The sequence below is a fragment of the Macaca mulatta genome, chromosome 1, assembly GCF_049350105.2.
Source record: "Macaca mulatta isolate MMU2019108-1 chromosome 1, T2T-MMU8v2.0, whole genome shotgun sequence".
Classification (NCBI taxonomy): domain Eukaryota; kingdom Metazoa; phylum Chordata; class Mammalia; order Primates; family Cercopithecidae; genus Macaca; species Macaca mulatta.
The window spans coordinates 65,785,333-65,799,212 of NC_133406.1; the positions used below are offsets into that span (position 1 = coordinate 65,785,333).

Consider the following 13,880-nt stretch of genomic DNA (forward strand, 5'->3'; position numbering starts at 1 on the left):
CCTGGTCCTCTTTGGTGGGCATTCATACCTTAAGAATGATGGGCGATCCCGGCTTTTGATCCAAGACTCCAGTAGGGCTGAGCAGTTCAAAGGTCGGGTTGGGGTAGTAGATAAACTTGGTGTCGTTGTAAATCAGCAAGGATTGGACATTGTTAAAGACAAATCCGAACTCATCTGGCCGTTCTACAGTGTCCAGGCCAGGGCGGTAGTCCGTGGTCAGAGAGGGTGCCAGGCAGGTGAGGGTGGTTGTGTTCACGACTTTACACACCTAAGAGATCCAGAGCACAGCATTCACACACTGAGTGCCTGGCAGACAGAGCCCAGGGGCCTGCAGCCGTTCTCCAACCCTCTCCCTGTTTTTGTGTCTTGTTACTGGGTTTACTTGCTTGTCTCCATTCCATGGGAAAGCCCTCCAGGAAAGGGCAGTGAAATTTTGGGGGAGTGGGGGGCATTTTAGCTTCTTCATTAATTCATTCACCAACACTATTTGGGCATCTAGTTTATAGTTTGTGCTGGCGCTGTGCTAGGAGGTGGGGGCTATAGAGTGAAATAGTCACAGTCTGGAGGGGAAACAAACAAGCATTACAGTCTAGTCCTGGAAGAGGGCCTGGGGCATGGGGGACACATGGCACTGTTGGATGCATGCAGGGATGTGAAAAATAAACGCCTTGGTAGGGAAGGACCAGCTACTCTAGGAGTGTCTGTGTGTGTGCATGAGTGTGTGTATGTGTGTATGCATGTATGGACACACGTGGGTGTGCATGGCCTGAAGCAGGGTAGGAGTGACTCATGGAAGTTTTCCCATGGAAGAAATGAATGAAATTTAATCCGAAGAATGAGTAGGACTTACCTAGATAAGGAGAGGGAGGGGGAGGGGAACAAGTTCCAGGCAGAGGGAACAGCACCAAAAGGCCTGGGGACAAGGGAGCATGGGATGTTTGAGAAAAAAGTAGGACAGAATAGCATTGTGTGTGTGTGTGTGTGTGTGTGTGTGTGTGTGGAGTGTGGAGCAGGAAGTGGTATGAGATGAGCACTTTGCCCAGTATGTAGTAGGTGTTCAGTTAATGTTGATTGAATACTGATGAAAAATAGGATTCTACAACTCTCTAAATGTTTTTTGTTTTGTTTTGTTTTGTTTTGTTTTGTTTTTTGAGATGGAGTCTTGCTCTGTTACCCAGGCTGGAATGCAGTGGCGCAATCTCGGTTCACTGCAGCCTCCGCCTCCTGGATTCCAGCAATTCTCCTGCCTCAGCTTCCTGGGTAGTTGGGATTACAGGCATGTGCCACCACGCCCAGCTAATTTTTGTATTTTTAGTAGAGACGGGGTTTCACCATGTTTGCCAGGCTGGTCCTGAACTCCTAACCTCTGGTGATCCAGCCGCTTCGGCCTCCCAAAGTGCCAGGATTACAGGCCTGAGCCACTGTGTCCAGCCCTCTTTAAATGTTTTATGCAGGACCTCTCTCTCTTCTCTAACCAAGGGCCCCCTAACTCTGCACTGGGACAGAAGCTTGGTTTTGACACAGAGTTCATGATATCCTTTTTCTCTTGGAGGACTCTGGTGCCAATTAAAATCGTGGCTGGGCTGGTCCAGTCCCTCCTTAGCATGAGCTGTGCCATTCTCTCCTGTGGAGGTCTGGTTCTGGGGCTGCCCAAGACAGCAGTCAGACTGCAGAAACCACTAAAGCGCCCACGTGGGGCTTGGGAAGAAAAACCCAGACTCCTACTGCCTCTCTGCCTGGCTCCCACCCGGAACAGCTCGGTTTCAGCTTTGGGAGCAGCGGCGTCCCAGCAACAGCCAGGGCATCTCTGAGAACTCAGGCTGCTTAAGCACACGCTGTCCTGGCAGGTCCACACATGTTGTGCGTCTGGCCAATACACACACACAAGCTTCATGTTCAGAAACCAAGACTGTGTGAAACTGCAAAAATAGCTGACACTGCATAGAGATTATGTCAGAGCTTCAAGTCCAAGTCTTAACCCTTCCTTTCCAGAGGGAATTTAAGAGTTTAAACAAAACGGCTCACTGTGGCCTTTATGCTGTAGTGGGAGTGAGGACACATTCCTGCCCTTTCTGTGGTGCAATTCAGCAGCCCCTTATGAACCTAATGCTCCTTTCATGTTCCAGCAGGGTGCAATGAGGCATGCGGAGGTCGAGGGGTTTGGTGAAATGGGTACAGCTGAGCCAGGGGGTCCCAATTCCTAGGTTCTGCAAGAAGACACCGAGCTTTGGTAAGCCTCACCACCAACATCTTCCTCTCTGCTGGTCCTAGTCTAGCTTCCCTAGACCAGGCTCCTCAACGAATAAGCAAATCATTCCCAAGCAACAGGCCTCTGTACACTTCCTGCCCCACGCTGCATTGGCACTTTGTTTGCCAAACATTCCTCTGGCTTTGGCGGCTTCACTCTGGCCCTCCTAGCTATCCACTGGGGCAGCTTCAAATCCCAAAGGCGAGGGGTAGGCCCAGGTGTGCTGAGGATGAGATGGGGCCCAACCAGGCAGGGCTTCAGGGGCAAAGTGCCTACCTCTCTCCTACCATTCCCGAAAGCGGAAGCACAGGGCAGGGGTTCTGAGCCTCCCATTCTGGAGCCAGTTGACAGAAAGCTACATTCCTGCATTTTTCCCTCCGGGTCTGCCAGCCTGTAGATACCAGGCAGGTCACCACTGAAGCTGAGAGCCCCCAGCTCCCCAGAGGGCAGAACTGCTTCTTAAGTCCTTGGAACATTGAGATCATGGTGCATGGGGCTGGAGGAAGCACTGAGAACATTCCAGCCCAGGGCTGTAAATGAGTCCTGGTGAAGGGGCAGGGGGATTGGGACCTGAGCCTTCGGCCACAGGCGTCAGGTGTGGGGAAGGAGAGGGGCTTCCCAGCCCAGGCTTCTCTTCCATGGCTTCCTGAGGACTAAGGCTGAAGCCTTTGGAGGTCACGTACTCACCTCCAAAATTATCTCTAGACTGTATTAATTATGTCTTTTATTTTCTGTATGCCGATGCTTTGACATCTGGGGCCTTGCTGACTGGGGAGGGAATGTCCCTCCCAGGGCAAAATCCTAGAGATAGCAAATAACTTGCCTGTGAGCCTGCCTTTCATATACAGAAACCAATCTAGACCACACAGCTCAACTGCCCCTTTCCATACTATCCTCATGCCCTAATCATTCCAGGACCAGGCACCAAACATCTAGGGACAGCTCTGGGCCCGAGCGTGCTAAAATGACTCAAACTAGCTGATCCTAAACTTGCTTACCCTGCTGTGCCTGTTCCTTCCTGCAGAAACCACAAAAAGACTCTTGCCATGGTTTCTCCCTCCACCTCCAGGCAGATCAACCCCAGTGCTTCCCCCTGTGACCCCTGGGGCATGGGTTGCCCTTTTCTCTTGGGATCTGATCTATGAGTAGAACAAATTATATTCTGGTCTTGCCATCCCTGAATAATAACAAAACCTATATTTTAAAACGTGTATCTAATTTGCTTGCTTTTTTTTGTTTTAATCCTTCCTGGGTGTGAGTTTACCATTCTTGTTCCCATACCTCACCCTAGACCCTGGAGTTACCAGTGAGCTTCTGGGGACCCTAAGCTTCAGTCTGGAAATGGAATGGGGGCCTAGGCTCTTTTACCAATGGATCAAGTTTTACACCTGGTAGAAGGAGGCATGCGCTCACTTAGCCCAAAAAGGAGTGACCGTGGTGGATACCGAAGGTGTGGTACAAGTGCCCCTACATCTCAGGAAGGATGGTAATGTCAAGCCCACCAGCATTTCATGTGGCCTAGTTACGAAGAGTCTGGATGTTTGGGATCCACCTTGGCTCTTCCACCAGTCACCTTTATGATTGGGGGCACGTCATTTAACATTTCTGGCCTTAGTTTCCTCTGCTGCACAATGAAGGGGTTGCAGCAGATGATCCCTGAGACTTTCCATATCTAACCTTCTAGCACTCTGTCATTTTATGTATCTCCATGTTTCTTATGGAAGCCTCAATACCCTGGAAATGCGTCAGGGGTAAGAGGGGAGACAACACCATCTTCTCCATCTCCATCTTAGCCTAGTCAAGCCCCTGAAGGTCAAAGCAGTAATATAAGTAATTTCTATAAAAAATAATGGCCATAGTAGCATCTGCTATAATATAATTATGAATACAATCATGTTTCAAAAAATATTGTCTGAAAGAGTGAGATGGAGCCTAGAAAAATGATTAAAAAATTTACAACGTACCAGACATTCTATCCCTGTGATACAGACAACTTTTTAAAAATTACAAAAATTACATGGCTCTGCATGGAAGACTAATATAAAATGTCCAAACTGATCATCTTAGCAAGCGGGGTGGAGTTATCTGATGCAGTGACTAGCATTTATCAACTGCCAACCTCATGCCAGCCACGGGCTGGCAGGTTATGAAGCTGGGGCAGGTCTGCTTGTCACCATTCATAGCTGAGGGGTGGAGGATCCGGAGGTTAAATGACTTGACCATGCTTGTACAGCTAATAGATGGCAGAGCCCTGCTTCCTCTCCAGACTTGTCTGAATCTGGAGCCAGAATTTCTCCAACCACTCCCAACATGGGTTTTTGTCAGACCTCAAAGTCAACCTGTCATAAAACAGGAGTCCTTTTGTGCTGTAGCATAAACTCAGAAGCCAGTACTTTGATACACTCACTATATCACCTTCTGACAAGAAATTGTGCTGTCATTATACTATAAAAATAATTGTAGGGCTGAATATGGTGGCCCATGCCTATAATCCCAGCACTTTGGGAGGCCAAGGCAGGAGGATCACTTGAGCCCAGGAGTTTGAGACCAGGTTGGGCAAAAGAGACCTCGTCTCTAAAATAAAAATAATAATAAACTAGTCAAGGAGGCGCTTGTGGTCCCAGCTACTCAGGAGGTTGAGGCGGGAGGATCTCTTGAGCCCAGGAGGTCGAGGCTGCAGTGAGCTGTGGTTGCACCACTGCACTCCAGCCTAGGTGACAGGGTGAGGCCATGTCTTAAAAAAAAAAAAAAAATTGTGATGTTCAGGTATTTGGACCATGATTCCAGGCTCAGAATCTTAAGCCAGCTTTCGTCTTGGATATTCAGGGGCTCCAGTGCCTAACCCAGAGCTCATCCCATTGCAAAACATCAACACAGAGCTGTGTTTACCAAAGGCTGGGGCGGACCAACAGTTACTCACATTGACAGATTCTTTGCCGTTGAATTTGACTCGGATCCTTGGCTCCTGGATGACATCCAGGTTGAAGCCTGTGATGGTCAGGGGTGTGTGGCCACTGGAAACAGGCAGAGGCTGGGTTAGGTAAAAACCCCCTCAAGTCTGGCATGGTGAACCTCCACCTTAGCAAACCCTCTCATGAGCCAGACTTGGGCTGCAGGGATCATGCTGGGTGGCTTCCAGGTGCATCCCTCCCACCTTCTGCCTCACCTGGCAATGCTCCACTCTGGCTCGATGCGCTGGACCCGAGGGTCATCTATGTACTCAAACTGCAGGTTGTTATCCACACGGGCTCGGTCGACACTCACAGAAACAGGGACTGGGCCAAGGCCATTGGATGATGGGGGTGAGACACACACGATCTCACTCATTGACCTCCTGACAGGGAGACAGAAGGAGGGTTGAGAAGAAAGGCATGGGCAACAAGAGGTGCCTACCGGCTCGACAAGGGGATTTCCTTGGTCTGGGGGTACGGCCACAGAAGTGTTCTCTCATCCTTTTATATTCTATACGATGGAACACATCCCGCTTCAGTGTAGATCAGTGCTCCAGTGGATTGGGAGGTAGCAAATTGGAGAAGGGGGTTAGAAAATGAGGGGCTTCCGGGCATGGTGGCTCACGCCTGTAATCCCAGCACTTTGGGAGGCCGAGGTGGTTGGATCACCTGAGGTCAGGAGTTCGAGACCAGCCTTAACATGGAGAAACCCCATCTCTACTAAAAATACAAAATTAGCCAGGCATGGTGGTGCATGCCTGTAATCCCAGCTACTCGGGAGGTTGAGGCAGGAGAACTGCTTGAACCTGGGAGGCGGAGGTTGCGGTGAGCCGAGATCATGCCATTGCACTCCAGTCTGGGCAACAAGAGCAAAACTCCGTCTCAAAAAAAAAAAAAAAAAAAGAAAGAAAATGAGGGGCAGGGATAGGGTTTCATCGACTTTGGGGAATGCCTCTTTTCTGGATTTTTCTAGAATATAACTATTTAGCCAGTGCTTAGAATCTGGTCAGGCAGTCAACAAATATTCACTGAGCACCTACTGTATATAGCAGTGAATGCAGAGTCCTTGCCCTTGTGGAATATCCAGTCCAAGAAGGCGATAATCAAGTAGATAATCAAGAAGGATTATCAAGTAGATAATCAAGAAGGATTATCAAGTAGATAATCCTGGGCAAACTGGGTTCTTATCCATGGATTCTTTCAGAATTCTCTACATCTTCAGGGCTAGGGGAGTGCTGGCAAATGGTAGGTGTTCAATTTTTTATGTACAGAGGATGCCCTGAACATAAGTCTGTGCTTTCTAAGAGCTGTGGCTATGCAATCTCTGTTTCTCAAGTCACCATAGTGAGGACTTAATGAATGCTTGATCCTAGCGGTGACTGGGGAGCTCCTAGGAGCCTCCTTCATCTGGTGTTCTCATGGCCCTCACTTCTCATTATTTTTAGAAGTATCCAGCCCCTTTCATATATGGGATATAAACTGACAAGTGGCATTTATTTCTCACAGTGACTGGTATGGTATTTGGGTCTAGGTGTAGCAAATAATATGGAGGTGATGGGGCAGGCCTATGAATGAACATGCACAGTAACATGTGTACAGCACGTGTCCCAGATGTGCAGTCTTCTGGTGGGCCTTCAAGTTCATCTCACCCGTAGAACTCGCAGGTCTGGTTGCCCAGGTAGACTGCCACACTGCTCCCAGCCCCAAGGTAATGGCCGGTGATGGTTACCATAGTGCCTCCGGACTCCGGACCTCGGATTGGGTTGAGTGACAGCACAGAAGGGTTCTTTGGAAAGAAGCAGAGAAATGACTACAGCTTAGGTTTTGTCCAAAAGGATGGACCACGGTTAGATCTAAAGATGGGAGAGACTGTTTTCATTCTAGGCATGGTGGTACTTGTCCTGTCCTTTTCAATCCTAAATGCTCACTCTGCTTACCCCAGAGGTGAGAACCTTTCTAAGAATCATCTCTGGGCATGTCCAGGAAGGCAGAAGAGCCACGTGCTGAAATTAATTAACTCCCCAGAGTCTCATGCTCATAACAATGAAGGGAAAGCAGAGGTGACACTGACTAATCTATCAATTAGTTTACAAATTGAGAACAATTTGAAAATGCTTTTCTATCTAGAGCCTGTACTGATTTTTTGGGCACAAAATCGATAGGGCTGAATAAAGCATCCCTGCCTGGGTTGGGCCACCGAGAGGCTAAAGTCCTCCATTAATGGCCCATGCACATGCCCTTCTGTCCTTCCCTAAGCATAAGAAGGGCACAGCAGGGCACCTGGTGCAGAAAGCTGTCAGTAAATGTTAAGATGGCGTCTCAGACCCTCATCAGGAGGATGGTGCATCACTGGCTAGGGCTTTCTACTAAGCTCACTAAGTAGTAAAATTCAGCCTGAAGCTTCAAAGAAATGTCTAGCCTAAAATGCATCAGGCGGCTGACCTAAATCAGAAAAGAATTGCTTCTGCCTGGAGGGCAGTGGAGTGGAGTGAATTGGAAAATGCATTTAACTGAGCAACTATACAGGCATGAATTCTAGTTTGCACCAGCCATTCATCCGCTGTGCATCCTGAGGCAAGTTTTCAGATCATTCTTTACTCCTCTGTCAAGTGAGGATGGTAGGCTAGATTATCTCTAAAGCCCCTCTCAGCTCTGACTTTCTCCGGATTGTCAGAGTGCTGACATTCTCCCCAGCTAGTTCTCCTGCCTTTGCTTCTAACACAAATGCCCACTGCCCCTGCCTTGCCTTGGGTAAGAGATGGAGTAGGTTGGCTGCAGATAGGGCAAGGTACTCTCCAATCTGAGAGAGAAGAGTATGAGAAAAAGGTGGAGATGCCAAGATAAGAAGGCAGAGGCTAGAAAACCTGAAACAAGCAGTAAAATGCTTTACAGAGAATAGAATTTTGTGCTCTAAAGATTTTTTAAAACTCTCAGCAAGGCTGGTTTGACCCCATCTGCTAGTGTTAATGCCTTTTAATGAAGTACTCCATGTAGCAATGTAGGTAAGTGTCAGAAAAGAGACTTCAGGGCTGAAGAAGCCAGGTTATTGATTCAGTATGAATATAGCCCCGCTTGGCTCCAGGGCCCCAGAAGCAAGTTATTGATTCAGTATGAATAGAGCGCCATCACAGAAAAACGTCTTTGCAATTCGACTACCTGTTGCCTGCACATAAAGAGATGTTTTCAAGTGTGAGTGTGTGAATGTGTGCGTGTAACTATAGTAGCATACAGAGTGACTCTGGTGGTCCTGTGCACAGATACACATCCCTGCCAGATTTCAGTGACTCTTCTAAACTCCCACTTAAAATATCCTTGGCAGAAAACAAAGCATGTGGATAAATATAGACTTATTTAATTAGGTCCCTCAGGCTATGCATCCTCATTAGGCTAGAATTAGACTAAGATATTACATTGGTGGGACAAGAGGCAGTCCCTCCCCGCCCCCAGTCTAGGATCCACTTTCTAAGAAAGGCTGGATTTTGCCTTATTTAGAATGCTGACCTGTGGCCCTCTGGGACTCCTAAGACTCCACAGCTTTGTTAATCACAGGCCCATCTCATCCTGGAAAGACAGGCTCTGAAAGTAGCAAGACCAGAAGCTGCCTTATCTGGAGGGTCCCTTTTCTCCTTCTTGGTCTGCAAGAAGCTTGTTGGTAGAGGGGAGTGGGGGCTTCCTGGGAGGAGTCTGGAGCATGTGAGTGCCCTCCCTGGGCACAGGCACCCGGCCCTGGACCCAGTACTCACCACGAAGGTGTACTGCTGATGGGACTTGGTCATGAACTCTGGCTTACACTCGCCAATGCACAGGCGCACCGGCCCGGAGGTGGTTCCCACGAGGGCATGGCCCATCTCACAGACAATCCTGGGGAGAAGGCAAACCTTCTGGTGAGGGGCTGGGCAAGGGCTGGCATCCCTGCCCGCTTGCTCTCCCAGTCACGGCAAATGAGTCATCACAGTCTTGCAGTAATGCCAGACCAAGAGAGCTTGGTCATCCATCTTGCTGTGTGACCTTGGGTACAGTGCTTTCCCTCTCTGGGTTTTGGTCTCATCTGTATGGTGTGAAGGTTGAACTGGATCATCTCTACAGCCCTATGTGCCTCTGATATGCTCTGCTGCCTAATTCTGTGGTTCCCCATGCCGAGTGCGGTGCCTAGCATTGGGTAGGGACCCAGAATTTGTGGAATAAAGGGAATGTCCAACAGAGTGATCTAAGGGCAGCAATCTAGCTGACGTTTTCTCCTATGTAACAAGCCAACATTGCTACGCTCCCTAAAGGAGTGGGTGAGGGCGTGTTTACCAAGCCAATTCAATTGTGGTTTGCTTCCTGTAGTGAGTTTTTAAAAGGGGAGAGATAATCTGGTGAGACAGTGAGAGCTCAAAGAAGGAGCTCCCTGCAGAATGGGAGGGGTGGAGTCCTGCAAAGGGGTGGGAGCTGGACGAGTTCATTAGGCCAGCAGGTGACACTGGTCTTTCACTTCATCAAGGGCTGAGTGCACCCGGTAGAAGAGGCAGTGACACGGCCTTGAGTGAAAGTCAAGTCTCACACTAACGGGAGAGCTGGAGGGAAGAGGTGTGCAGCCCTGTCTCTTGAGCTGCCCAGATCAATACCCCTAGTGATGACTTCCCTGGCGCCTGAGAGCAGTTACACAAGCACATTTAGATACTGGTTGCTTTAGCCACGGTAGCCTTCTAGAAAGGGTGGGCAGCTGAGGATGGGGAGAGATGAAGGAATCACGGACTTGGGGAAACTCTTGCCTGGAATGTTCGGGCCTCGGCTGGATGGGAGAGGGCCCTGACAGTTTAGCAAAAAAGACCTTGGGAACAGAGGGAAGGATTTTTCCTTTCCTCCCAACATCATTTCGGAGGTTCAGAGCAGTCTGGTGCTGCTAGTAAGTTTGCTTAGTGGGAAGTCAGAAAAACAGACCCCATCTCTACTAATCCCCAGCATTATCCTGGCACGGTGGGGAAGATCCGTGTTTAACCGAGCGATGCTTATCTCAACAGCTTCTCTAGGAAGGAAGGTAACTAAACAGAGATTTCATTTCGATGTAATAAAACTTGCATTAAACAAATACGCTGCATGCTCACACACACGGCACGCCACTGATCTCCATCTCCTTCATAACAGTTAATCCCAAATAACTACTTTCACTCCTGGCAAATATTTACTTAACATGCAATAACTGTCTTATTATGTTTAGCATATTAGATTCAACAAGAAAGTACTGAATTCATATGGAAGAATAGTCTCTTTTCCCTTTCTCTATGAATCAATCAATTAATTATGAACCCGAGTAAACATGATAGTGATGATCAATTAATATTTTACACATAACTGTCTCCTGAAACCCCATTAGGGGAGCATTTGAGAAGCTCAATTTAAGGTACCGTGTGGTTATCTTCATGCTGCTACCTGCGTGTGGTTAACGACTCTCCCATCCTGTTTCCTGGGCCCTGGCAACCTGCTGCTGTTTCAGGTTCCTGACATCCTGCAAATGATGCCCAGTATGCTCAAGGAGCTCCAGGGGAGGATCAACTGGCTATTGTGGGCAGTGTCGGGGGAGAGGAGGGAAGAGAGTAGGAGGAAGCAGGTATGTTTCTCTCCCTCTCTTCTAATTAGGGTTTGCTTGCTACTCAGTCATCACCCTCGGACACTCTGCTGGAGTGATCTTAGAGAAGAAAAGGAGGAAGAAATCATCACAGGCTTGAAGTTAAGGAAAAAAGAAATAAGAGAACATGTGAAGGTCATGGGCAGCATGGAAATGTTCTTCCCTGGGTCCTGGGTCTGTGTAGGAAAGGAGAAGGCCTGGAACAGTCCTGGTCAGCTGCCCCTGTGTGGAGCTAATGATGGGCCCTTGGCACACTGTCTCTTCTAGGACATTTTCCTGCTTGGGGCTCATGTTTCAAAAGAAAAGCAGTATATTCAAGCACCCAGGAGAAGAATGATGACTGAGAGGTGGATGCCACCCAAGTGTCCAAGGAGGGGCACCTGTAGTTGGAAAGGCAGGATGCAGGGGTCCAGGGGCTGTGCTGGGGAGGAATCAGAGCTGGCCATGGGTCGCTTTTCTCGGGCATCGGCTGAGCCCCCTTCTCAGCTGTGGAATGAGTGTGGAATGAGTGGGCAGAGGCCTGTGGTTAGCAGTGGGTTGTAGAAAAGGGTCTGGGCAGGAAGATCTAAGAACTGGAGAGTCCTAAGAAAATCAGGCAGCATTGCAGACAAACTCTAATCACCTCAACTCTTCTTCCCTTTCATTCCTGGGACCCAGTGCCTGCAGGCAAGGGTGGAAAGGGCTTGAAAGTATTTGTTGCAGGCACTTGTTATTTGAGTTCAGGAAGATAAGGAGTTAAAGGAAGAAGCTAGGGCAGCTGCAGGGAGTGGAAAGGGTTATATTGTGGAAGGAGCATTATGCCAAAGCAGATTCTAGACCTTAATAATAAGAACTACAGTTTACTGATTCTGCCAGGCAGTCTACAAGACAGGATCTCATGCCATCCTCAGGCTCTGCTACAGAGCGGGTCTTATCTCCATTGTACAGGCAATAAAACTAAGGCTCAGAGATGCTAAGTGACTTATCTATGGCCATAATTCTGGTAAGTGGCAGAGCCCTGATTCAAATCTGGGTCAGCTCGACTCCAGAGCTCATGCTTCTGACCACTCCCCTCTACTGCCAATAGATTTAGTGGGATGCTCTGTACATCTTTCAAGGAAGGGACAGTATGGATATGGCAGCAATGGTAGAGGTGAGGTTGTTGGCAGGGGGTGGTGAGAAAGGCTGAGCTGGGTTCCTCAGGTTCTAAGAGCTAACCACTTGTCCCCTCTACCTTCTTGGTTGTAGACAACCATAGGCAGTGGTGTGCCCACTACCACCTCCTCCAAGTCTTGCAAGTCAGCAAGATTGGCTGATTTCTTGTGGTTTGATTTCTTGAGGCCTCTTGCCTTCCCTGTCTCCTCCCTGTGTCCCTGGTGGCTCTGGGGTCCCTATGTACTGTTAGGAGACAATAGCTGGAGATGCCTAGATTCTCTCCTTATAAAATGGGAAGTTGAACCAAATAGCTGTCCAGCGTTGACATCTGAAGATCTGACTCCTCCTGGTGCCAGGGGTCTTCCGGAGGCACCTTAGTGCCACAGGTAATCTTTACAATGGGAGCTGCAGATTCCATGGGCATACCATTTACTGGTTTGGACATCCAAAGGACCACCAAAGCCAATGTAGAAATCATCTATTCCTAAATATCTATTTTCCAGATGAGATGTTTGAGGAGCAGGGAGCAAAGTAACTCGCCCAAAGTCACCTGGTTCATCCACAGCTGAGCTAAGGCTTGAGCACCAGTCTCCTGAAAGGCAACCCAGTACCCTTGCCCATACTACACCACCTACCATAGACTGGCATAGATGGTGCCTTGCTCCCTGGGGCAGCAGCACACACACATCTCACATCCACCCCACAGTGGCTGAGTTCTCAGGTACAGCAGATGAGAGGGAAGCAGCCTGAGGATCTGAGGGGAATCTGCCCCATGTGGAGCCCCTGTCCCAGGAGGGGCTGAGCTGCAGCCTCAACCTGCATCCCATGGTCCAGGAAACTTCCTGTGACTGAATCATCCAGCCCTCCACAGACCTGTGGGATGCTGATTGCAGGACTAAGCGGGGCCCTTTAACCAACATTAACCTAATTGCTGAGTGATAGATGGCACGGCAAAGCATATGGTGAATCATTACCGTGCTGGCGAATCCTGCCCGCGCCCGGGACTCTGCACCAGGCTCTTTTAGCCAAATTCATCTCTCACAGACATCTGTAATGATTGTGCCTGCTGCTCACTGCCCAGGATGGAGGCTTTAATGATGTTAACAAACTCTGAAACCTCGGGAGTGGTAACGAGCCTGGCACGGCTGGAAACCAGGGTTGCATCCAGCGAGGCATGGGGTGTGTTCTCTGCCTCCTGCCTACCCCATACCTGAGATGGTGGTTTTCTGGAGCGACCACCAGCCTCTGCAGGAATGCATGGGGACCATTCCCCTCCCCACACTCCTTTCATAGCCTCACTTGCAGCTTCTCTCGACACTTTCTTCCCCATGGCCCTGGGTGCGGGGTGAGTGCAGTACATTTCATTTCATAAATAGAACTGAAATTCCTTACATTTGGGCAGCACATTAGGCTAATGAAGGTCACAGAGATTGAACAGCTTGCTAAGGTCTTGAGGCTGGTCAGTAGAGGAGGCAGGTCTAAAACACGGCTTCATTCCAAACCTCTTATGATTCTGAGGACCAGTTTCCCAGGAATTTGCACTTCTCAGCTAAAAGCCTTACCTCCCACCCTCACCCCATACCCTAGCCCTTTCCTTTGGATTCCTGTAGCATCTCACCAAGTTGGATACAGGTCGGTATCCAGGGGCCCAAGGGAGGTCCTTGAGGTTGAGGTGGATTTGGGGTCATGTAACTGAGCACCTTGCCCAGTCTGGCAGGGGGCGGGGCTCTGTAAAGATGGTCTGCCAGGAGGCCTTCTGTGGGTGCCCTGGCTCCTGCCACAACAGCTTTCACCTCTTTTTTGGCTCAGAAGCACTATTTGCTTCCTTTCCCTTTTTCCATCTTCCTCATCTCTTTCCTATCGGCTCAGCCAGCCTTTCCTCCAGGACTCATTCCTTGCAGGAATAAGGCTGTCATTGAAGGATCAGACCTGAAGGATC

General features: G+C 49.0%; 1 protein-coding gene across 2 annotated transcripts in view; it reads right to left on the reverse strand.

The window, feature by feature from the left end:
• PLXNA2 (plexin A2) overlaps positions 1-13,880 on the reverse strand; it is a 217,436-nt gene that overhangs the window by 18,886 nt on the left and 184,670 nt on the right. For both annotated transcript variants that reach the window (XM_001110951.5, XM_077937065.1), the window contains exons 14-18: positions 8,943-9,060; positions 6,849-6,985; positions 5,415-5,582; positions 5,169-5,262; positions 29-268 (exon numbers count right to left, since the gene is read on the reverse strand). In XM_001110951.5, the coding sequence (XP_001110951.4) occupies positions 29-268; positions 5,169-5,262; positions 5,415-5,582; positions 6,849-6,985; positions 8,943-9,060 (757 nt within the window). The remainder of the gene's footprint in view (positions 1-28; positions 269-5,168; positions 5,263-5,414; positions 5,583-6,848; positions 6,986-8,942; positions 9,061-13,880) is intronic.